Consider the following 26,467-nt stretch of genomic DNA (forward strand, 5'->3'; position numbering starts at 1 on the left):
AATTATTTAAAAAATCCACGTTTTGAGGTCAGTTGGGGCTTGTAAAAAATTATTTAAAGAATCCACGTTTTGAGGTCATTTGGGGCTTGTAAAAAATTATTTAAAAAATCCTCGTTTTGAGGTCAGTTGGGGCTTGTAAAAAATTATTTAAAAAATCCTCGTTTTGAGGTCAGTTGGGGCTTGTAAAAAATTATTTAAAAAATCCACGTTTTGAGGTCAGTTGGGACTGGTAAAAAATTATTTAAAAAATCCACGTTTTGAGGTCAGTTGGGGCTTGTGAAAAATTATTTAAAAAATCCACGTTTTGAGTTCAGTTGGGCCTTGTAAAAAATTATTTAAAAAATCCACGTTTTGAGATCAGTTGGGGCTTGTAAAAAATTATTTAAAAAATCCACGTTTTGAGTAGATTGGGCCTTTTAAAAAATTATTTAAAAAATCCACGTTTTGAGATCAGTTGGGGCTTGTAAAAAATTATTTAAAAAATCCACGTTTTGAGGTCAGTTGGGGATTGTAAAAATTTTTTTAAAAAATCTACGTTTTGAAGTCAGTTGGGACTTGTAAAAAATTTTTTTAAAAAATCGCCGTTTAGAGGTCATTTGGTGCTTGTAGAAAATTATTTAAAAATCCATCTTTTGAGGTCAGTTGGGGCTTGTGAAAAATTAGTACATTTAAAGTTTGAATTCTGTTTGGACTTGGATTTTTTTTTTTTTTTTTTAAAATCCACGTTATGAATTCTTTTGGGACTTGAAAAAAAACTCTTTAAAAATCAAAATTTTTAGGTGTGTTGGGGCTTGATATCTCTTAAAGGAAATTTATATAGGTTTCCGTTGATACAACACTCCGTTCTATTCAATATATTTTAAAATTACAATAGATTTTCTTCGAGTGTAGAAATCACATTCCATTTCTTTGCCGTGGCTATACAGTGTCTATGTCAAAGATTTCCAGATTTATAGTCTGCATTTTTAGAACATGGAAACCCGTTTGGTGGGTTGGTCGCAAATTTTTCACAATTCACATTGAATTTAATAAAAAACAAACCAAAGGTAGTTGCAACAAAACTACACCAAGTCTCATACAACTACGAATTGCTTGCTTTTGGTGGCATTCATCTCACAAAGACAAGAGAAGAAAAAGAAATAACAAGATATGCGGATGTTTTGGATGAATTCATTCAATATCGATTGGTTTTAATTTTGTTTTTGCCAAAAATAGACACTCACTTTTCTTCTTTACACAATTCCATTTAAATAATATGTAATGCACAAAACGGACAAGCTTAATGATCACTAGACAGACATACAGACATATTACAACAATACAATACATACACATAAAACTATAATATAATTAACATTTAAAAAACATTAGGGCACACCACCTAGCGGGACGGAGGGAGACTAAGTTGTACGCACTATTTTGTTCGCCCTTCACCCTGCTTCGCTTCCGCTTCAGCTAATTGTTGTGGTTATTATAAACCGGTCGTATATCCAAAAAATCCAAACTTTCTTTCACCTTCTCCGTGTGGTGGACCGTGTGATTGAGATTTGTGGGTGCCACATAGCCCAATGCTCGACCTCGTGGCGATATTACCAAATGGGCATAGGATTGTGAGGAGCCTTGATAGGAAACAACTGAGGGGGCAGCATCAATGACCAACGATTTGGAGGTGACCGGTTGACCCAGTGTTGTAAAGAGGACACAGCAACACAGCAAACCCACCAAAGGAATTGTAAAATGGTGCTGCTGCAAATGGACGAGTGAGTCGGAGTGGTACAGATGGTGTTAATAGACCCCACGAAAAAGAAGAATTTCAAATCAAAATTTATGATACCAAAATATTAATTACATATTTTTCAAATGACTTACTTTGTTGTTCATGTTGTTGGACAACTTGGATGGATGACTGGCTGGCTGGCTGCTTGGTTGGTTGGTTCGTTGTTTATGGTCTGAAAGAGCTCCGCTCACTGACTGTTTGTTTCGGATCAACAAAAAAATAATTTAGTTTTTCTTACACTTTAGTTGTTGTTTTTGTTCGTGTTTTATTTTGTTGTTAATGTTTTTTATCGGTTATGGTTATTGTTGTCGTTGGAGTGGCAATTGCTTGACTTGGCTTTGCTTGGCATTAATGCCGGTTATTTGTGTTTGTTTATTGTGACTTCTTAAGTAACACTCAAGAGCAGCTGAAAGCAGCTGCATTGGTGATCTGCAGCAAAGTTCGCTCGCTATTGAGTGATTTACTTAGAAAATCTGGCAGGAAGGTATGCCCGCCCGCCCGGCTATGTGCACACAATTGTTTACGTAAATAATCAAATATTACAGCAACAATAATATCGTCAGTCAGTTATACAGTTGTCAGAATACACACAACAACATATCGAAACCTAAAGGTAACTTAAGAAACTTCATTCCAATCCATCAGCTAAGTTCCGTTCCCTCACACTGCCGGCAAGCATTCAATAGAAAAAAAAACAATGCTTGGCAATTGTTTCAATCTTTTTTTCGCGCTCATGTTCATGTCGTTTTTTATTTTATTTTTTTGTATTTTTTTTTTTGTTAAAAAAAGTGAAGGTTGTGTTCGTCGAACAGACAGATAGACAGATAACCAACCAACCAGTCATGTACCCAAGTAATATTTGCTCAACTCTGTAATTTTAAGAAATAAAAGGCACGGCTTATAAAGTTTTATGTGGAGAATAAAATATCTTGGCGAATATTATTAATCAAATTCAAATCTGTTGGTATTGACCGAATTTGCAAAGGACACTATTTTATGGGTTTTATCGGACCTATGCCAATGTTGTTTCACGATATGGAGCTTTTCAAGCATCTCTCGCAGAAAATCTTAAATAGTTTTACTTAGTCTACAGGACTTTTGAAATGTGTTCGTTATTTAGAAGACTGTGTAATTCCTGTGTCTTCTGCTTTCATAAAGCCTGTGAAAGCTCTTTTTCCCAGAAGATTAGTGAAAGGTCATATGTTTCTACAAGACATGAGAATGTTCGTCGTTATCTAGAACACCTGTGAAAAGTCTTATTTATTTAAAGGGCCCGAGAAAGGCCTCCCCTCTATAGAATACCTGTGAAATTTTTCCAGCTTCTATAAGTCCTGCCAAAGGTCTTCTGATCTTAAGAGAACTGTCAACAACAGACAGCCGCAAAATACATTTCTCCACTTACTGGCAAAGAATTCCCACTCAAAGAGTCTTAAAATGGGTACTTGGGATCTAGGAACCTGCACTAACAAACTTGTGGTACGACAAGGAGTGTCATACTGCTACTGAAGAAACAAGTAAGAACGGCGTTAAGTTCGGCCGGGCCGAACAATGTCAACCTCCAAAATACCGAAATTCGGGAGGTACCGTTCTATGGGGGCTATATCAAAACGTTGATCTATACCGACGAATTTCCGGCGGAAGTTTTTAGGCTCAAAGAAGACTAACTACCAAGATAATGTAGCTAAAATCTAAAAATACCAAAAATCAATAGGTACGCTTCTATGGGGGATATAGAAAGACGCGGACCTATACTCATAATTCTCTTCTCGAATATTTTATAACCCCATGGAAGACTAAATAACAAATTTTAGTCATTTCATTGGGATATTGAGGCCATAACCTTCAAAATTACGAAAATCGGGAGGTACGGTTCTATGGGGCTGCATCGAAATGTGGACCTACACCGACGAATTTCAGTCGGAGAGGTTTTTACCTCTAACGTCGACTAAGTACCAAATTTTAGCCATTTCGGAGGGATATTAGCCCGCAACCTTCAAAATAGCGAAAATCGGGAGGTACCCTTCTATGGAGGCTATATGAAGGCCTGAACCTATACCAACAAATTTTATATGAAAAGTTTTATACCCCAAATGAAGACCAAATTTCAGCCATTTAGGTGGAATATTGAAGCCACAACCTGCAAAATACCGAAAATTGGGATGTACCGTTCTATGGGGCCATATGAAGGCGAGGACCTATACCGACAAATTTAGATGGGAAAGTTGAACACCCCCAATGAAGACTAAATACCAAATTTTAGCCATTTCGATGGATTATTGTGGCCATAACCTACGAAATATCACAAATCGGCAGGCACCGTTCTATGGGGGCTATATTAAGGCGTGGACCTATACCGACAAATGTTATGTGGAATGTTTAATACCCCAAATGAATATTAAATACAAACTTTCAGCCATTTCTGTGAAATATTGGGGCTACAAATTTCAAAATAGTAGAAATGGGGAGATACTATTCTATGGGGGGCTATAAGAAGGCGAGGACCTATACCGACAAATTCATAATGAATATTTAATACCCCAAATGAAGACTTAATACCTACTTTCGCCATTTCGGTAGAATATTGAGGCCACAACCTTTAAAATACTGGGAATCGGGAGGTACCGTTCTATGGGGGCTATATGAAGGCGTGGATCTATACCGACAAAATCCTGGAGGAAAGTTTTATACCCCCAAAGAAGACTAAGTAACAAATTTCAGCCATTTCGGTGTGATAATTAAACTTAAACTTTCAAAATACCGAAAATAGGGTGGTACCGTTTTTTTGGGGGCTATATCAAAACGTGGACCGATATAGCCCATTTGCAACACCAAACATCCTAAGAGTAATAGAAACTACTATACCAAATTACAAAGCTCTATCTTAAAAACTGCGAGCTGTATCTTGATTTCAACACACGGACGGACAGACGGACATGGTTATACCGACTTAGAATTCCAACCTGATCATAGGTTCTCTGATGAATATTTCGATGTGTTACAAACGGAATGACAAATTTAATAATACCCTCAATATTATGGTGGAGGGTATACAAAAGGCGACATATAGTTCTACCCTACAGGTTGTATCACACGACAGATATATCCAGAGAATATGAGAGAGAATGTATTTTCCATCGAAATAAAATAGGATTGGGAGAAATAAAAAGTGTTAATTTTGGTTTTGCCAAACTTTCGATGTCAAAAAATTTGACAGGAATATGTATGTCCTGAGACCAATAACAATATTTTGAGGTAGATAATCTGTCCACAGAGAACCCGGAGGTGCTTGGAGGCTACTCTAAAATATTGTCTACACCATCAAGTTTCGTCGCAGATGTTTCCAATGCATGGTGAACGGAAGTGTTAAATGCTGAAATTTTCAAAACGCCTCGGATCTGAAGTTACCGTTATAGTGCTAAACCAAAACGTGAATTGATGTGATCCATATTCGAACTACAACTATATAATTGTTCCACAAACATCCCAGACGGGACGAGGGAGACTTCTTTCATATCAATGAGTGCACCCCGATTCATATTAGCTCAATTGGACCTACTGTTTAGCGCTGAGTCCAAACGGCGTGTCTTACGACACACTTGCAGAGAAGTTTTACATGACAGAAGTACTCAACAATTACTGGGGGGCATTTCCCCACCGTTGAAAATTTGATGATGTTGCCTGGCCTATTACGATGTGCTATGTTTTTGCATCTTTGGGGTAATTATCTCAGGAAATATGAAGTTTCACCCCACAAGACATGTCCTGAAATTGTACTTCTGCGAAAAGTTATGAAATTTAGTTTAAGAGGTATCTGAGGTCGGAAATTATTATTTCGATGATGCACAGTTTTTATCGTATATAGAACTCTTTTCAAGAACCTTTATTAGACATTTCCAAGGCCCGTTCAAGGGTCTCTGATAAATCCATTCAAGCGTTTTCAATAGAACCATTCAAGGGTCTTCAATAAACCTATTATAGGGTCTTCGAAGGACCATTCAAGAGTCTTCGAAGGGCCATTAAAAGATCTTCAATTTATAAAAGACCTTTTAAGGGTCTCCCGTAGATAGAAGACCTATCGTAGATCTTCTATAGATAGAAGACCATCCAAAGACTTTCTTCTGTAGATTGAAGACCACACTCAACTTTCCAGGGTTTTCTGTAGATGGAAGACCTTTCAAGGGTCTTCTATAGGTTAAAGACCTTTCAAGGGCCTTATATAGATCGAAAAGCTTTCAAGGCTTTCCTGTAGATGAAAGACATATCTGTATATGGAATACATGCCAAGGGTCCTCTGTAGACGGCAGGTTCTTCTATAGATGGAAAATTATTCAAGGTTCATCTGTAGATGGAAGACTTTTAAAAGGTCTTCTGTAGTTAGAGGACTCATTCAGGGTCTTCTATAGAAGGAAGACTTGTCAAGGGTCTTCCATAGATGGAGACCTTTCAAGGGACCTTGAGTGTCCTAAAAGGCCCATCTAGGGTTCTCTATTGATAGAATACCCATTATGGGTCCTCTATTGACAGAAGACCAATATAGGGTCCATCCTTACAGTATAGGCTGAGTATTTCAGACATGAAAAACTTCTCTACAACTGGTACGGTAAGACCATATCATTGATTCAATACGAATCGGCGTGCACTCGTTGATACGTATAAGAGAAGTCTCCTTTGTTCATTCAGGGATGTTGTGGGAATATATGTATGTATGTATTGGTAAACATATACTATATTCGAATTCGCCAAAATTTTTGATGATCCGAGTAAAATAACTCAATACACAAAAAATATTTTTTACATAGCCCATTTTGGAAGTGGATCTTATTTTGGAAGTAATTCCTTCCGATAGACATTGTGACCACCAGTAATTCCAGTTGGTCACCGTATAACATAGAGCTTTTGGAACACTATGTCAGTAAGTATGGACTTGCTCACGAAAGAAATAATATCGCTTATACAGGACCACCGAAATTAAACTGCACATAAACAAAAATTTTGAGGTATCTTCATTTTAGAAGTTAAACTAAATTTGGACAAAATATTAGGAGATTCTTTGGACCAAATTTGTTGAAAAGATATCGTGCATACCATTTAAGTGATATCTTTTAAATATTCGGGGGAAGTACCGGAAGTTGTGGACCGATATTGCCTAACTTCGAACTGAAACTGTGGCAAAATATGACGAATACCAAAGTTTGGACCAAATCGGTTGATCAGTTCAAAAGTTATGGTGCTCTCCAGCCTCTACATATGGTGACATGGGGTTTTTAACACCTTTCCGGCTGTTTTCTCAAGAAGTATGGACTTGAATAAATTTTTACCGTCGAAATTATCCGAAATTTTCACTCCCAAAAGAGTGGACAAATATAGTCCATATTCGAACCTGATCTATATCTGGTAGATATATTAGGATGTGTAAAGTATGGATATAATTGGTTACACCCTTCAAGTGTTATCGTTCGCCCTAATTTTTCGAACATTTTCGACATTTTGTGGGGCAGGTTCCGGAAGGAGTGGACCGATATACCCCATATTCGAACTTAAACTAAGTTTGGACAAAATATTAGCCAACGGATTTCGTCCCATTGGGGTATAAAACCATTCCCAGCAAAAATTTGGAAACCACATAAGCCGAATAACCCATTACAAATTTTTGTAAATAAATTACTTTACCAGTAAGTTGAAAAATAATTGTTTATTTTTTAAAAAGGTGCACATCTAAGCGTTGGAACAACCCTTAATGTTCGTATGCGTGGCACAATGAATAGTGTATTTGGTTACAAATCAATAGTTCGTATGTTCAAATCCAGCAGCGAGCAAAAAAAAAATGTGGAGTGTTTTGAAATTGAAATCACTAACATAACATAAGTTTGGATCCAAACATATGATATGATAGGGACTGTTGCAAACATATTATTTGTTTGCACCCAAACATAATTTTTGTTTGCTGCATATTTTTTCTCCGTGTATTTTAGAACAGAAGAAGTGATTTTGTGTGCAATTTCAAAGCACTCCACATTTTTATTTTGCTCTCTACTGGATTCAGTCTAGTAAAATAATGGTTTAATAGGGTGATTTGTTAGGAGTACAGGTACACGCAAAAAAAAAACGGCCTCTCTAACATATGTCCCAAACGTATTTTGAAGCAAACATATACATATATGTTTGCAACAGTCCCAAACATAATATATGTTTGGGTCTGCAAACAAATATATGTTTGGGTGGAAACAAATATATGTTTGGGTGCAAAGATATTTATGTTTGGGTGCAAAGATATATATGTTTGGATGCAAACAAAGATATGTTTGGGTGGAAACTATTTTATGTTTGGGTGAAAACATTTTATATGTTTGTTTGCCACTTTAAAATGTGTGCTCACTTGCTCTCAGTAAGAATTCACTGGCTATCTCTAAGTATACACACAAATGTTATGGCTTTTTATTGAAAGGCAAAAGAACAACAAACACATAGGTACATACAAAATTCCAAAGAAATACATAACACACTTTAATAAAAGAAAAACTGATTGAAATAATTTGTAAATAGTCACACTTTTAAAAAGAAAAATATATAGAAACGTAGTTGAACGCTTCTCCTTAGTTGTGAAATAAAACAAATTGTCCTCATAGTTGAAATCATCAGCGGGGAATCGGCATCTACAATCAAATAATTATGTAATATAATAAATAAATATGGATATACCATATTTCAAATATACATAAGTATGTATGTAATTACCAATATTAAATGCGATTTCTTCCTTGTCCAATAAAATAATTCCATTCAACTTTCCGATTAAATTATAAAATGTATTGGGCATTTAATTTACTAAAAAGCACAATTTCTTTAAGAAAACACAAAACACTGATTTATTCACTCACTTTACCGTCTTGACGCTACGCTGGCAACTAAAACACTGAAGTGAGAAAAAACAAAATTACTCATATTTCTTCTTATCCTCTTCGCCTGCCGCCACGTTGGTTAACAACAACAAAACAAGGAACACACCAGTTTGACGCATACACATACATCAAAGCACTAAAACCCCCTTCTTCTACGTCTTCCATTATACAATACACACAACTCTTTATTATAAAACAGCATTCCGCAGCCGCGAGAGCACTGTTATTACTCTCGTTGACGAACATCCTCTCTCCACCCAAGAAAAAGATGTTCTAACATAAAAAATATGTTTTACCCAAACATATCAAATTGAGATATGTTACAAAATGTTGCAAACATATATTTGTTTGCAACCAGTCCCAAACATATATTTGTTTGGATCCAAACATATTTCTAACATAATTTTTTCTGCGTGTAGTCATTAATAGGTGAAATACCATCCATTCGTGCAACAGGAAATCATTTTTTGAGAATTTCTTTTTTTTTCATTTCATAGAATTGTTTCAACAATGTTTTTTTCAAAATGGTTTGTGCGGAACCTTTTTTTTGTAATGAATGTTATTTTAGGCATTAATAGGCAAACGTTTATTCATTCTCACTACAGGAAATCATTTTTGAGAAAAAATTTCGAAAAGTTATAACCCTAGTATATACACTTTCATACGGGCAAAGAGTGCCTCATCGAAATAATTGTTTAGACCCCAAGTATGTTTGGACGACATTCGTTTCAGACAATTTAGAGTCGATTTAGCAATGTTCGTCCGTTTGTCTGGCTGACTGGTGCGCACGATATCTCTTGAACGGATGAAACGATTTGGTCCAAAAATGTGGCTTTCATTATATTTTGTCAAAACTTAATTTAAGTTCGAAGTTGGGTTATATTGGTCCAATCCTTCCGGTACCTCCCCCACAAAAGTTCGAAAATGTTCATTTGTACAGCAAACATATATTTGTTTGCAACCGGTCCCAAACATATATTTGTTTGGATCTAAACATATTCTAACATAAATGTTTCTGCGTGTAGCAACTTGTATTCACTGCTTCGCTTACGATGGTACATGTCTCACTAGGGGCAAGTCCATACTTCCTGAGAAAATAGCCTGAAAGATGCAAAAAAAATCTATGACACCGTGTGTAGTGGTTGGAGCGCAAGATAACTCTCGAACGGATCCACCGATTTGGTCCAAAATTTGACCTTCGTAATATTTTGTTCAAACATAGTTTAAGTTGGAATATAAGCCATATCGGTCCACTCCTTCAGGTACCTCCCCCACAAATTTTCAAAAATATTCGGAAGGGAAATATTGAAGGCAGTGACCGATTTGGTCCATACTTTACACATCCTTATATATCTACCAGATATAGGTTAGGTTCGAATATGGAATATGTTTCTCCACCTCTATCACACAAAATTGCGGATAAGTTCACTTTAAGCCCTGCTCTCGAATCACTTTGCTTTTAGTTGAAGCAACTTGCATTCCCTGCCTCAATTACGGCAGTAAAAAAATGTTCAGGGGCAAGTCCATACTTCTTGAGAAGACAGCCCGAAAGGTATAAAAACCCCTATGGCACCATATATAGTGGCTGAAGTGCACGATAGCACTCGAACTAACCGATTTTGTCCAAAATTTGGCCTTCCTCATATTTTTGTTATAGTTTCAGTTCGAAGATGGGCAATACCGGTCCACAGCTTCCGCTACTTCCCCCAATATTTAAAAATGTCACTAAAATGGTATGCACTATGTCTCTTGAAAGGATCAACCCATTTGGTTCAAACTTTGAATGTCCTAACATTTTGTCCAAATTTAGTTAAACTTCTTAAATGGCCCATATCGGTCCTCTTCTTAGGATACCTCCCCCACAAAAGTTTAAGATTTGTGTTCCAGTGCAGCTTAGGGTCTGTTCGAAAATTCTTTGGAAATGCATACCGATGCTGTTCGATGTGGTCCTGTTTACAGCGATATTATGTTTTCCGTGGACAAGTCCATGCTTCCTGGCATTCTGGTCCAAAAGTTATACGAAATCTATCGAAAAGATACGACTCCGAAAATTAGATCCACTTCCATTATGGACTATTTCGGTCCATTCCTTTAAGTACCTCCTCTTCAACACTTTTGAACTTTAATCCTAATCCATATTTTCGTCGGCAAGTTCAAATATCCAAAAAAGGCCACAAAATAATGACAAGACTAAAGGTACATGCGATATGACCGTAGATGAAAGTTTAAATTCACATAGGCTGAGGGTATATCTCTGTTGGCAATGCCGAGTAATACCTTTTACTTGTTTTTATAGAAATCCGGCAGATATTTTTAAGAAAACTGTGACGTTCTTACAATTCGAGTAGGATAAGTAATTAACAAATTTGCATACTTCCAAAAATATATAACCCAGCTACCCAATTTTAGCATTGACATCGAAAGAAACTCTTAGACGCTGTGAGTTAATATGTATATCTTTGATTGAGATTGCGGGGTGCATATGCATATTGTTGCTAATAACTTGGTCATGCCAGCTGGGAAAGCTGATGAAAATCTATTGGAAAGTTGTCAAAAATTTTTACAACCTAGCTACAGCTTTGATGGATACTCAACCAAATTTTGGGAATTTATTTGGATGAATATAAAAAGTCGGGGTATAAAGATACCAAAAACTAAATTTTCCATTAAAATTAAACACAAAACCCCTAATTCACCCACCTATTTCCCATCTAACTATAATTTATAAACGTGACATTTTAATAAGCAACTCATGCTATATTCACCCGCTTAACGTAGCACCCACAGACGATTCTCTGAATCTTATTAAGCATTAAAAGCCGAATAATAACACAGTGTGATAAAATAAGTGCTAATAACCGAACATATTACTCAGCACATTGAAGCAGTAACAGCGTCAAAATAACCAGTCGTCAAAGTAAGGAGTGACTCCAAAGCACAAATTAAACTCAACACTCTAAAGTTGAAGCGTGTTGTATTGTGCGGTTATAAAGTGCGCCACCATAAAGTATTTAGGCTGGAACTGCTTGAGGCTGTATGTGCGTTTGTCTGTCTGTCTGCATAAAGCTAATTTCAATAGATTTTGAATATTGGTGCAATTGAAAAAGCAAAAACCAAAGCTCTCAACGAAACGATGCCATAACAAAAAACATTTTTTGTTTTGAGTTGGCAGCTGAGGCTGTTATAAAAAAAAGTATCGAAAACTCATTTGAGTGATTAATAGATCTCAAAATCAATATCCACAGATATGTGGAATAAAGAGGAAAGAAATTTATGAACTGTGTTTGTTGTTGTTTGACAACAACATAAATAGACATATGAGATTATCCACGATAAAAGTGGCCTCTAAAATCCATGCGAAATGTCAAAAGTTGAAATATTCAATTTTAATTAGACAAGTGGATGTAGCTGTGGCATATGTTTCATGATTCAAATTCAAGGGAGCACTTCTCCCAATTAAATTGTTTTTGCTTCCCTCTATTAAGCGAAATAATAAATATTTGTATATAAATATGCAATAATTATTGAGAAAGCCAATTATTTACTAATTCGCAAGCGGAAGTTGCAGATCTTTCTATCACGAATAGCCAGAAATGGAAGTAAGTTTGACTTTTTGCCAACAAAGATGAACAACATTTTAAATGTATTTTTACGTTCTTAGTTCTTATACACCTTACTACTTCTAATTGGCACCACTTCGGCTGGTATTATACGCCACAATACAGCCCATGGATCATCGGCATATTCCCATCAAACAATTACCCATGGATCGGTTATGGATACGGCGAAAACTAGAATATTAACTCCAACATATAGCCCTCAACAGATTTCTTCAAATCCTATGAAATCGAAAATTGTTTTTCCACCTTCCAAAGATACCTTGGACGTGGATAAATTCTCAAGTATGACAACAACAAGTAACAGTCAGATGTCTCCGGATCTATCAATTTCATATAAGGGACAAACTCCAGTCATAAATAGTCCCATACATACACCGGCGCACCTTACATTTTCCGCAAGGCCAATCATGTATCAAATGCTGCCAAAAATTATTCCTGCACCCTATATAAGTTATAATGAATTTAGAGCTAGTCATAGCAAGAAAATAAATTAATGAATTTAAAATAGACATTCTAAGAATACACCCTAAAGAAGATCGGAAGTTTTTATACCCTCAGCCTTTAGGCTAACGAGGGTATATACACTTCGATACCACCTAAAATGATTTTAGACTCCAAGTATGTTTGGACGAAATTAGTTTCAGACAATTTGGAGATTTAGCTATGTTCGTCTGTCTGCCTGGCTGGTGCGATAACCCTCAAACGAATTAACCTATTTGTTCCAAAACTTTGCAGTTCATAATATTTTGCCCAAACTTAGTTTATGTTCGAAGATGGGCCATATCGGTCCACTCCTTCGGGTACCTCCCCCACAAAACTTAAAAAAATTTCTGTAAAATGGTGTGAACCATAACACTCGAAGGGAGCAATCGATTTGGTCAACTTTGCACATCGTATTATTCCTTCTAGATATAGATCGGGTTCGAATATGGAATATATTGGTCCACTCCTTCGGGTACCTCCCACACAAAATTCGGTTAAAGTGAAGTTTAAGAGCTCCTCTCGGATGTTTTTGAAATTTGTTTCAGTAAGTTGTCCTTGCGGCTACGGTACAATTTTTTTCTTGCGCCAGTCCATACTTCCTCAGATATTGGCTTAAAAGTTCTAATAAACCTTGACGGCACCAACAAAAATGGCAAATCCGCAAGTAATTCTCGCTGGGAGTTTCTGATTGGTGAAAACTGTGCACATTTATTATTTTATATCGTCCACTCCTTCGGATAAAGTGAAGTTTAAGAGCTCCTCTCGGATCGTCTTGATTTTTTTTCAGCAGGTTGTCCTTGCGGCTTCCTTGTACAAATGGCTATTGTGCAAGATAGCTCTAAAAACGTTTCAAAAATGGATTCCAAAATTAGTTCAACGTAATTTTATATTGCTACTAAAAATATTGCTGTTTTTAAAGAAAACCGGAAGGTTCACTTACGAACAACAGAATCATGAGAATGACTAAAAGGTCTTCTTACGAAAGAAATAAGTAAAAAAAAATACTATTCGATTTTGCCGAGATATGGGAAACATTGCCAATTCTTTCATATTCCATTTCCGAAAATTTTAAATTTTTCTTTTCGCGCTACATCAACGATTTTTGTACATAGGTTAAAAAATGTTCCTCAGTACGAATTCGATCGCGAGCAAATTTTTGGTTGTTGCGGAGAAAGCTTATCGCTGTTTTACTTCTGTTTTTAACAATAAATTATTATAACAAGTAAAAAAGTATTAGTCGGCTTTTGCGACAGTGATATAACCTCAATCCAGGTGAATTGAAACTTTCATGTACGGACAGATCGATTGTTGTTAGGGTCTTTTACAGGTTTGTGGGCCTTTTTGAATATTTATACTTGCCGACAAAAATACGCATTAGGATTAAAGTTCAAAAGTGTTGCGGAGGAGGTACTTGATGGAATGGAGCGACAAAGACCATTATGAAAGTGAATTTTATTTTGAGAATCATATCTTTTCGATAGATATCCCGCCCACAAGTTATTTCAGTGGGTCATCGTGTAACTTTTGGACCAGTGTGACTGGAAGCGTGGACTTGTCCACGGAAAACATAATATCGCTGTAAACAGGACCATAACGAACAGCATCGGTATACATTTCCAAACGGTCTTCGAACAGACCCTTAACAGCACTAAGACACAAATGTTGAACCTTTGTGAGGGAGGTACCCTAAGGAGAGGACCGATGTGGGCAATTTTAGAAGCTAAACTAAATGTTAGGAACTGGAAGTTGTGGACCGGCATTGCCCCTCTTAGAACTGAAACTAAGTTTGGACAAAATATGACGAAAGCCAAATTGTCGATCAAATCGGTTGATTAATTCAAGAGTTATAGTGCTCTCCGGCCATAACATATGGTATTTTTTACACCTTTCGGTTTTCTCAAGAAGTATGTACTTGCCCCTGAAAGACTTTTACCAACGTAATTAAGGCAGCGAATGCTTAAAAAAACAAAGTGATTCGGGAGTAGGTCTTAAAGTGATCTGTTCGAGAATTATCTTGCGCTCCATTACACACGGTGTCTTAGGGGTTTTTGCACCTTTCAGGCTATTTTCGTAGGAAGTATGGATTTGCCCCTGATTAAGCTTTAACAGTCGTATGGGAGGCATTGAATACAAGTTGTTACAACAAAAATCAAAGTGATTTGAAAGCAGGTCCTAAACTGAACTTTTCCGAAATTTTGTGTGGGAGGTACCCGAAAGAGTGGACCGATTGAGTCCCTACTAGAACCTCATCTAGGTCTGGTAGAAGTTTTACGATGTGCAAAGTATGGATCAAAGTGGTAACTCCATTCAAGAGCTATCGTGCTTAAAAATTCTTCGAACTTAAACTAAAATATTACGAAAGCCTAATTTTGAACCGAATCGGTTGATTCATTCGAGAGTTATCGTGCGCTCCAGCCAGGCAATCTTCAACCATTATTTGGATGAGGCACATTCTGCCTGTATGAAAGTGTATATGGTAAATTTCCTTTACAATTACATAGAAAAAAAATTAAAAACTTTTTTGGCGAACACATCCGCTATTATTGGTACATGGGTTACGAAAAAAATCGTGGTTTCAAATCTGTTCGCGTTCACAAAATTGGATGCTGCACTCAAAAGTTATATGCGGTTTTACTCTCTTGTAAAGAAAAAATATTTAAAAATTCCTATTGTGTTGTAATAAGAACATGTATATATGAATTCGTTAGCAGCATTTTATATCTATCCGTAGATGCTAAAATAGTTGCTAAATTTATTTTTATTTTCGCGGAAAATCAAAAAATATTGAAGAAATCTTGGAATAAATTTTATTTATTGTAAATCAGAGTTCAAAAAATCTCTAAAAAAATAATTTAAAAATACGTACAGAATCTAGACAACGCGTAGAAAAATGTGAGACCAAAATTATAAAGATCGCGTTTATAACTTGCATATTACAGCAACAACAAACAACGGAAACTTAGTGTTGGAAATTATTTCAAAATATATTTTTGGTTAAATAGGAAAAATTTGAAAAATAAATGTTGGGAGTTATTCTATTATTTCGCTAAATTTCGATCCAAATCCTGATGTATTTTGCTTAAACTTCTACGAGAAAAGTAATTAGTCATCGTGAAAGTAGATTTGCTTTCTGTGATAAGCAATAGAAATAAGAAGTAGAGAGTAATATTGAAATTACAATCAAAGAAAAAACATAGAAGTTAAAAACCGTATAATTCGCGAATTGGTTTAAATCGGTTGAGGTGCATGTGCTTTTCGGATACAGGGAGTCCATGTCTATCAATATGCATGGATTTTCCCATGTTTCATTCAGCGGCCAAAGTGTGCCATCAGTTGCATCTTACTATTCAAAAAACCTTCAAGTGGGCAAAAATGACGCGATGTGCATATGATTATAAGGTGCATCCGATTTCAATGGCCCCCTATTAAAATTACGTCAATATAAATTATTTTAGACAGATTCATCAAGAACTGCGGATGTGCCACCGCATTCTATTTTGGGATAAATAGGGATATTACTCCTGAATCTTTGTAATTTATGACACACCTTTTTGGCAAATATTATAATCGCGTGTAAAGGATTACATTTATGCAACAATAGTCAAAGAAAATCGCGGTTCAATTCGCGGAATTGTCAAAATATATTTTTGCAGATTTTCCCAATTTCAAGGTATCTATATCCGGTGTTTTAGTGGATGGATTCGACCGCGGAAGAGCTCATTAGATCCGGCACGTAAAAAAACTAAAATCACGCGGGGTTCAAGGGTACCTGTACGACAGTTGTAAATTTTAAAGCCAAAAAATAGGGTTTTTCAGAAAATTTACGCACCAAATTTTCGCCTTTGGACTCCTATTACTAGGAAGCTGTACGGAGCACACGCATGAGATATACATCGAACGACGTGGAATCTCGAGTTCTACAATCCTATAAACTAGTTTGGATTATTATCTAGTTGCACCCACTATTTATAAGAAAAATTCGAAAAACCCAGTTTTCAAAACTTCAAAATGTCAGCATCGATTTTAGGGGGATGCAGCGTATATATCGAGAAGTCATACATAAGAACCATGTTGCCCACGGGGTATTCTTCAATTCTTTCTTTGAGCTTATGTCTGAATTTTCCGTGGTTTGACCAAAAATCAAGAAAGAACACAAAAAAACTTTTAAACTTCAACACATTTTTACCTATTTTTTCATATTACCACCAACGCAGCTTCCACGAAAATTATTTGTTATGGTCCATATTATGAGATCGTGGCTAAAACACTTCAATTAATATAAATGTATTCATATTTTATAAAATATATTAACAGTTCGCGACTTATTAAATGGTAAACCTCAACTTCAACGATTGCAAAACTTTTTTGAATATTACCATATACCCTCGTTAGCATAAATGCTGATGGTATAAAAACGCTAATTATTTTAATGAGCACAATTGTGACAAAAAAGTTATCGCTAAGGGATGCCATGAGTAGTTTGCATAATATTTGTAAAACGTTACTCAGTATTTGCGGAATTTACAAAGAATTTAAAAAATTTTAAATCCGACTTGTTTCTAAATATAATTCCATTTACCCGTAAAAAATTACAAAAAATAATTTTTTTTTTTTAAAAAAAACTTCAGGGGGAATCAAATGAGATCAAAACAAGTAAGAAATTATCTGTCAGCTGTGCTGAGATATACCCTCAGCCAATGAAAAAAACAACAAAGACAAACGAAACACTATAAATATGCCGTATATAAAATATATTGATTTTGCGTCACGATTTTACTTTCAAATCTGTACGTACCGTAATGTGGGCCTATACCAAATCATTGACATATCGTCGGTGTCATGCATAAGTGTTCCATACGCCATTTTTGACATTTTGAGATAAAGGTACCTTACAAGGTTTTGAACCATGCTCTTTCAGAGTTTTTCTCTATCTCTTATAGTTTCTGAGATATTCAGATGCCAGTATGTTCCATATCCGCTTTGTGACCCAAAAAATCTTGTCGTTTTGTTACATATCCATAAAGCCTGGCGTATGGAACAAAACAACATTGAACTTTTTAGTTCCATATCTATGTCGTTTGGCGTATGGAACAAAAATAGACAAAAACGAAATGTTCCGTACCAAAAATTATGGCGTTTGGAACAAAAAATTGCCCATTTTTCCAAGTTACGGAAAAGTGTGGCGTATGGAACAAATTGTTTTAAAGGACTTGGTTTAAAAACTGAAGAATAATAGTTTCTAAATCCAAATATTTTTGAATATCGTATTGTTATATGAAAACGAGAATGTATCAATCGTTTAAACAAAAAATCCATAGTTTAAAGACAAAATTTTGATGTAAGTCCACAAAAATATACGCAAAAACGTCCATTTGACTTGAAGCTGACCGACTACAAAAATTGTATTATAAGAAAATCGCGTTTAAATGCTTTATGTTACCTTAGAAATGCAAAATATCAATCCGTTTTGTCCGATCGAAATTTTTACCACAAAAAATAGTGATAAGTGGGGGAAATCCCTTAAATAAATGTTTTAATAAACCTATAATAATGGTCCTTATTGTATTTATATGAGAAAAATAAATGTTTCATTTAAAGTCCTGATTTTTAAACTCCACAGTAGCACTTCATATAAGGGAGGTGGAACACGATTGATAAAAAGTGTTTTGGTTGAAATGTGACAAAACGTGTTCCATGTGACACAAACTGCCAAAAACATGAAAAAAGATTCCATGGAACAATTCATCTACTTTTTGTAATTATAAAAATTTGCCACAACTTCTAGACTATCACAGATATCTGACTAAAATAAACTACTGAAATATTCTATGAGTTTAGTTAAGTAGAACTGAGCTCTTAAAGTATTGGATTATTGCACCATTTTTATCCTGTATGGCCTTAACTTGAGTTTTTCTCGAATCAGGCAAATGGCGTATGGAACACTTAAGCATGACACCGACGATATACCAAACATCTTTAGTAAACAAACTTCTTCATAAAGGACTCAAAATATTAAATTACGTTAAACTAAGTTGGGAAGAATTTTTTGAAAAGGTTTTAGAATTATATTGCACAATATCCATTTTAGTATGTACCGGCAAGGTTTTGTAGCTTATGGGCCATTATGTCAGGAAGTATTGACTTACTCCGGAAAAAATTGTTCCGTTGTAAATGAGGCCGCTAAAACAACCCTCTGAAAAAAAGAATCAAAACAATGAGAGGAGATCTTAAACTTCACATATCGTCGGTGTCATGCTTAAGTGTTCCATACGCCATTTGCCTGATTCGAGAAAAACTCAAGTTAATGTTTAAGGCCATACAGGATAAAAATGGTGCAATAATCCAATTCTTTAAGAGCTCAGTTCTACTTAACTGAACTCATAGAACATATCAGTAGTTTATTGTAGTCAGATATCTGTGATAGTCTAGAAGTTATGGCCAATTTTTATAATTGCAAAAAGTTGTTGAATTGTTCCATGGAATCTTTTTTTCATGTTTTTGGCAGTTTGTGTCACATGGAACGCGTTTTGTCACATTTCAACCAAAACACTTTTTATCAATCGTGTTCCACCTCCCTTATGTGAAGTGCTACTGTGGAGTTTAAAAATCAGGACTTTAAATGAAACATTTATTTTTCTCATATTTAAGGGATTGCCTCCACTTATCACTACTTTTTTGTGGTAAAAATTTCGATCGGACAAAACGGATTGATATTTTGCATTTCTAAGGTAACAAAAAACATTTAAACACGTTTTTCTTATAAAAGCATTTTTTGTAGTCGGTGTCCACACTAGCTTCGAATGGACGTTTTTGCGTATATTTTTGTGGACTTACATCAAAATTTTGTCTTTAAACCAGGGATTTTTTGTTTAAACGATTGATAAATTTTCGTTTTCATATAACAATACAATATTCAAGAATATTTGGATATAGAAACTATTATTCTTCAGTTTTTAAACCAAGTCCTTTAAAACAATTTGTTCCATACGCCACATTATTCGTAACTTGGCAAAAATAGGCAATTTTTTGTTCCAAACGCCATAATTTTTGGTGCGGAACAATTTCAAAACGATCCGAGAAGAGCTCTTGAACTTCACTTTATACGAATCTTGTGTGGGAAATAAGAAAAAGTAAACCAAAACATGGACTATGTTTCCCAACAAACTCGATGAGCACGATAACAGACGAATTAAATGTCGGTTTTGGTCTAAAGATTTCGCTTCGTAAAATTCCTTCCAAACGTACATACCTCGAGTTCCAAAAAGTCTATTATCGAAGAACATTTTCGTGTACCTCCCTTACAAAAGTTCAACATTTTCGCTTAGGTGGAGTTCAAGAGCTTTTCGAGGATCGTTTTGAAATGTTTGCAATATTTTTCGTGGGCACGTCCATGATGTCAGACATTGGGATCCAAAAGCTCTAAAATCCTACCATTAGGAGATGTGACTGACATTGTTCCAAGATTTGCACATAATACAAGTTCGCTCAAATTAAAATCATTGTCAGAGATTAATCGGACAACTCCTTCGAAGATCTTTTATCAGAAATAATCAAAATTTCCGCTTAAGTGGACTTTAAGAATTTTACGTAGATGGTCTTAAACTTCTTATAGACCTTTTTACCATGATATAATGTTTTTCGTGCGCAAGTATGTACTTCCTGGCGTAATGACCCAAAAGCTTTAAAAATCCTACGGTGATTAGTTTGGCGAAAAATGGTTAAGGAAAGAAAAGACTTTCATAACCCATATTAATCTGAGTTTGCTATCTTCTTACCGAAGGGCACATGACATTCCAATAAGAAATCGGAAAGTCTTCGTACGGAAACTAGAAAGTCTCCTGAAATAAGAAAAGACGGGTTTGTTCATACATTACCAAAAGGTCATCTTATAGAAGACTGAAAGGTTTTCCTACATAAGATTGTAATCTTATACATAACATGTTTCCACCGAATTCCTGAAGGGAAAAACAGATTTCTCTCGTATCAATGAGTGCATACCGATTCATATGACCTACATTTTATCGTCTAGTCCGAACGGCGTGTCTAAAGACACCACTTGTAGAGAAGTTTTTCTTGGCTGAACTACTCAGAAAATGTCGCCTAAATTACATTGAGGAATCCTCAGTGAGGGTATTTGCCACCGCCGAAAATTTTGATGTTCTGATCAGGGATGGAACCGCAGACCTTCTGAGCTGAGGCGCTTACCACTGCACTACTGTGGCCCCTAAGATTAGGAAATATTTATAAGGGAGACCTTAGGTTCTTCTTGAAAAGACTAAAAGGCCCTCTTATTTAAAGACAGAAGGTCTTCTTATAGAACACTATAGATCTTACAGTAAACATGAATGTTTTCTTATAGAAGACCAAGCGATCTATAAGAATGTATTCTTATAGAAGACTAGATGATTTTCTTATAGAAGCTGGAAAAATCAGAAAACCTTCTTATAGAAGGGCAGAAAATGTTCTCTTATATAGCTAGTAGGTCTTCTCATAAATAACTAGAAGGGATTTTTAAATAAGTTCGGAAGGTTCTTTACGAACACCGAAAGGACATTTTATAAAAGACAGAAGGTCTTCCTATACAGAACCAGAAGGTCTACTTATAGAGTACCAGAAGGTCTTCTTGTAGAAGACCAAATGCTCTTGTTATATAAGAACATATTCCTGTATATAGTCAGAAGGTAATATTATAGAAGACCAAAAGGTCTCTTTATAGAAGTTGACAAGATCTTCCAATAGTAGACCAGCAGATCTTCTTATAGAAAACCAGTAGGTCTTGTTATAGAAGAAGAGAAGATCTGCTCGTAGAATACCAGAAGGTCTTCTTATAGAAGACTACAAGGCCTTCATTTAGAAGACCACAAGGCCTTCTTATAAAAGAACACAAGGCCTTCTTATAGGAAATAACAAGGCCATCTTATAGAAGACCAAAAGTCTACCTATAGAAGACTATAAGACCTTCCTATGGAAGACCATAAGACCTTCTTATAGAAGACCCCAAGACCTTCTTATAGAAGACCGCAAAGTCTTCCAATAAAAGACCACAAGATCTTCTTATATAAAACCACAAATTGTTCTTATAGAACAGCAAAAACTCTTCTGTTAGAAGACCACAAAGCCTTCTTTTACAAGACCAACAAGTCTTCTTATAGAAGACCTTGTGGTCGTCCCTTAAAGACCACAAAGCCTTCTTATATGTCGGCCAAAAAATCTTCTTATAGAACAGCAACAAGTGTTCTAATATATGGAAAAAATTTCTTCTTACAGAAGTCCAAATGTTCTTATTATAGAAATCCTTAAGGCCTTCTTATAGAAAACCAGAAGGTCTTTTTAAGAAAGTTTAGAAGGTCTTCTTATAAAATACCAAAAATATTCTTATAGAATGCCAAAAGGCCTTCTTCTTATAAAAGACTGACAGGTATTCTTTTAGAAGACCAAAAGGTGTTTTTATAGAAGACTATAATACCACAATGTTTTCTTACAGAAGACCAAGGTCTTCTCATAGAAGTCCACTGGGTGTTCTTATAGAAGTCATAAGATCTTCTTATAAATGACCGAATGGTCTTCTTATAGAAGATCACCAGGTATTCTCATAGATGACCACACATTCTTGTCATAGAATATCACAATTTCTCCATATAGAAGACAACCAGATCTTTATATAGAAGACCATAAGGTATTCTTATAGATGACCAGGTGATCTTGTTCGTCCCTTCGAACTGATTGTACATCGATTTAATGGGTATTATTTATCTATGACAGCATGATCGAATTGGTAACTTGAGACTTGGTCTACTGACAGCGATGTCCAGTGCTGGTATTGTTTGCTTCTAAAAATCTTTACAAAATCGACATAAGGTTGCTCCTATAATATTTAAAGAATTCACGTTTATTGCTTTCTTTGGTTTGACCCAAAAAATTGCTTCTTATGTCCTTGGCTGTTCTTGAAAATTTGAAAAGCCCATGTTCACTGTTGTTTCCGTTGGCAGTTAACATAAAAAAACGGAACTGACTCCTTTCATGACTGAACATCAATAAATGATTGGCTTGCTTTAAAAAATATTAAACAAGCCTTTGTGAGGCTGAAACTGAACCTCGTTCATGTTTGATAAACAATTTAATGAGCTCTAATTAATCAACAAACCTAATCTGTGTGTGTACTGCGAAATATGTCAAAGCACTTGAAAATCGTATCCCATTGTAAGAGCCAAAGCAACAAAGACTTAAAGGTCGTATCAAAATAAAAGAAAATTGAAACATAAGAAGCTTGTAATAGCACCCAAATAATTGTCACATGAAAACATTTCAAATTATATAAAATAGCAAATATTTCACACTGAAATTATCATTCACTTCAGGCATTTTCCAGTGATAACAACCGAACCAACCAACCACCTCAAGATGTTCAAATTTGTAAGCAATTTAAATTTAAGAATTTATTTATAAGAACTTCTAAGCTAAGAAATCCCTCATTTTAGGTATCTTTCTTTGCTTTATTGGCCGTAGCTGCGGCTGCACCCGGCTTTGTGGCTGAAACTCATGTTGTCCAGCCTGTGGTAAGCAAAGTGGCTCATGTTGTTCCCTCGGCTGTGTCTCACCAAAGCTATAGTCAAGTGCATAGCACCAGCCATGTTGTTACTCCTGTTGTCAAAACTGTAACCGCTCCAGTTGTACACACCTATGCTGCTCCTGCTGCTGTAGTCAAGACTGTAGCTCCTGTCGTCCACACCTACTCCGCTCCTGTTGTTAAAACTGTTGCTGCCCCAACTGTTCAAACTTATGCCGCACCTGTGGTTAAAACTATTGCTACCCCAGTTGTTGCCAGCGCCGTGACTCACCACTCCAATAGTCAAATTCACCATCACACTTCTGTTGTATCACCAGTTTTTAAAACTGTTGTTCATGCTGCTCCTGTTGTCCACACCTATTCTGCTCCCGTCGTTAAGACCATCTCTTCTCCAGTAGTCCAAACATACACCGCACCTGTTGTCAAAACTATTGCCACACCAATCGTAGCCAGAGCTGTATCCCATCATTCCAATACTCAAGTTCATCATCACACCTCGGTTGTTACTCCTGTTGTTCATGCCGCTCCCATTGTCAAGTCTGTCTTTGTTCATTAGGAGGGAGATAGAAGTTGAATGATCGATAATTTGTTTGTTGTTTTTTGTTCTTCTCCGATATAAAGAAAATATATAAAAATGTTAAGAAAAAGATTGACTGTTTTTATTATAGAAAATGACATACAAGGACTTTTTATAGAAGACTACAAGTTTTTTCTGTAGAAAATAGGAAGATCTTATAGAAGAAAAGAATTTCTTATTATAGAAGTCAATAAGATATTTTTATAGATGATCAGAAAGGCTTCTTGTAGAACAACAAATGGTCTTGTCATAGAAGACCGGAAGGGTTTCTTATAGAAGACAAGAAGGTCTTCTTATAGAAATCTGGAAGGTTTTTTTCTTAAAGACCAGATTTTCTCCTAATGGAAGGCAAGATGGTCTATGTATAGAAGATCTTGTACTCTGTGATAAATACATAATAATAAAAGACAAGAAGTTTTATTATAGAAGAACAGAAGACCTTTTTTATAGAACACCAATATACTTCGTTTAGAAGACAAAAATGTCTTCTTTTAGAGCATCAGAGGGTATTCTTCTAGAAGACCAAAATATAATTATGGAAGACAAGGAGATATTTTTTGTAGAAATTAGAAGATAATACGCTTTACTATAGAAGGCAGCTTATAGAAGATCAGAAGGCCTTCGTATAGAAGACCAGGAGGACTTCTTATAGAAGACCATGAACGCTTCTTATAGAAGACCAAGAGGTATTATTCTAGAAGAGCAGAAGGTTTTCTTATGAAAGACAAGTAGCTCTTCTTATTAAAGACAAGCACATCTGTTTATAGAAGACAATTAGGTCCTTTTATAGAAATGAGAATGTCATATTATACCTCTAATAGAAGACTAAAAGGTCTTCTTATAGAAGACTAGGATGTATTTTTATAAAAGGCCAGGAGTTCTTCTCTAGAAGACCAGAAGATCTTCTTATAGAAGACCAGGTGGTCTTCTCAGGTGGTCTTCTTTTAGAAGAACAGGTGGTCTACTTATAGAGGACCTGGTGGTCTTCTTATAGAGGACCAGGTGGTCTTCTTATAGAAGACCAGGTGGTCTTCTTATAGATGAACAAGTGGTCTTCTTATAGAAGACCAGGTGGTCTCCTTATAGAAGACCAGGTGGTCTCCTTATAGAAGACCAGGTGGTCTTCTTATAGAAGACCAGGTGGTCTTCTTATAGAAGACCAGGTGGTCTTCTTATAGATGAACCAGTGGTCTTCTTATAGAGGACCAGGTGGTCTTCTTATAGAAGACCAGGTGGTCTTCTTATAGATGAACAAGTGGTCTTTTTATAGAAGACCAGGTGCTCTTCTTATAGAAGAACAGGTGATCTTCTTATAGAAGACCAGGTGGTCTTCTTATAGAAGGGCAGGTGGTCTTCTTATAGTAGATCAGGTGGTCTTCTTATAGAAGACCAGGTGGTCTTGTTATAGAAGACCAGGTGGTCTTGCTATAGAAGACCAGGTGGTCTTGTTATAGAAGACCAGTAGTGGGATTCCGTAACTCATTTTTGCTGTTATCGATAATTGTCGGTAAAATTAAAATGCTTATAATTTCGATAATTAACGAAAATTTTCGGTAAGCTAACGATGAATAAAAAGTAGTCGCTAGCTTCTACCGACGCAAACAGTGATGCCAACTTTCCTTTATGTTTTTAGTCATAATTTTGCGATTTAATTTTACCGATTTTTGTCGGTAACAGCAAAAATGAGTTACAGAATCCCACTACAGGTGGTCTATTTATAGAAGACCAGTGGTCTTCTTATAGGAGACCAGATGGTCTTCTTATAGAAGACCAGGTGGTCTCCTTATAGAAGACCAGGTGGTCTCCTTATAGAAGACCAGGTGGTCTCCTTATAGAAGACCAGGTGGTCTTCTTATAGAAGACCAGTTGGTCTTCTTATAGAAGACCAGTTGGTCTTCTTATAGAAGATCAGGTGGTCTTCTTATAGAAGATCAGGTGGTCTTTTTATAGAAGACCAGGTGCTCTTCTTGTAGAAGAACAGGTGCTCTTCTTATAGAGGAACAGGTGGTATTCTTATAGAAGATCAGGTGGTCTTGTTATAGAAGAACAAGTGGTCCCCTTATTGAAGACCAGGTGGCCTTCATAAACAAAGAAGACCAGTTGGTCTTCTTATAGAAGATCAGGTAGTCTTGTTTAAGAAGACCAGGTGGTCTTCTTATAGAAGACCAGGTGGTCTTCTTATAGAAGACCAGGTGGTCTTCTTATAGAAGACCAGGTGGTCTTCTTATAGAGGACCAAGTGGTCTTCTTACAGAAGACCAAGTGGTCTTCTTATAGAAGACCAAGTGGTCTTCTTATTGAAGAACAGGTGGACTTCTTATAGAAGACCAGGTGTTCTTCTTATAAAAGTACTGGTGGTCTTCTTATAAAAGGCCAGGAGGTCTTCTTATAGAAGACCAGGATATCTTCTTATAGAAGACCAGAAGATCTGCTTATAGAAGACCAGGAGGTCTTCGTATAGAAGGGCAAGAGGTCTTCTAATAAAAGACCAGAGGGTCATCTTATAGATGACCAACAGGTCTTCTTATAAAAGACCAGGAGGTTT

General features: G+C 35.9%; 2 protein-coding genes across 3 annotated transcripts; one reads left to right on the top strand and one right to left on the bottom strand.

Annotated features, from left to right (window-relative positions):
* Positions 1–1,158: 1,158 nt before the first annotated feature.
* Positions 1,159–2,439, bottom strand: LOC141401250 (uncharacterized). 2 transcript variants are annotated; one of them, XM_073981323.1, is made up of 2 exons: positions 1,870–2,439; positions 1,159–1,746 (listed from the first exon to the last, which is right to left on the bottom strand). In XM_073981323.1, the coding sequence occupies exons 1-2, from the start codon at positions 1,879–1,881 to the stop codon at positions 1,456–1,458; spliced, it is 303 nt and encodes a 100-aa protein (XP_073837424.1). In that variant the 5' UTR covers positions 1,882–2,439; the 3' UTR covers positions 1,159–1,455. The 2 variants fall into 2 exon arrangements, with proteins under 2 accessions (XP_073837424.1, XP_073837425.1); XM_073981324.1 differs by having other exon boundaries at positions 1,159–1,743; positions 1,870–2,422.
* Positions 2,356–23,902, top strand: LOC141402885 (uncharacterized). Its single transcript, XM_073985011.1, has 3 exons — positions 2,356–2,390; positions 23,138–23,192; positions 23,258–23,902. Exons 2-3 carry the CDS (start codon positions 23,181–23,183, stop codon positions 23,900–23,902), a joined length of 657 nt encoding a protein of 218 aa, XP_073841112.1. The 5' UTR covers positions 2,356–2,390; positions 23,138–23,180.
* The last annotated feature ends 2,565 nt before the right edge of the window (positions 23,903–26,467 follow it).

The sequence above is a fragment of the Musca autumnalis genome, unplaced genomic scaffold (genome assembly GCF_047663935.1).
Source record: "Musca autumnalis isolate F117 unplaced genomic scaffold, ASM4766393v1 scaffold_4, whole genome shotgun sequence".
NCBI classification, from domain to species: domain Eukaryota; kingdom Metazoa; phylum Arthropoda; class Insecta; order Diptera; family Muscidae; genus Musca; species Musca autumnalis.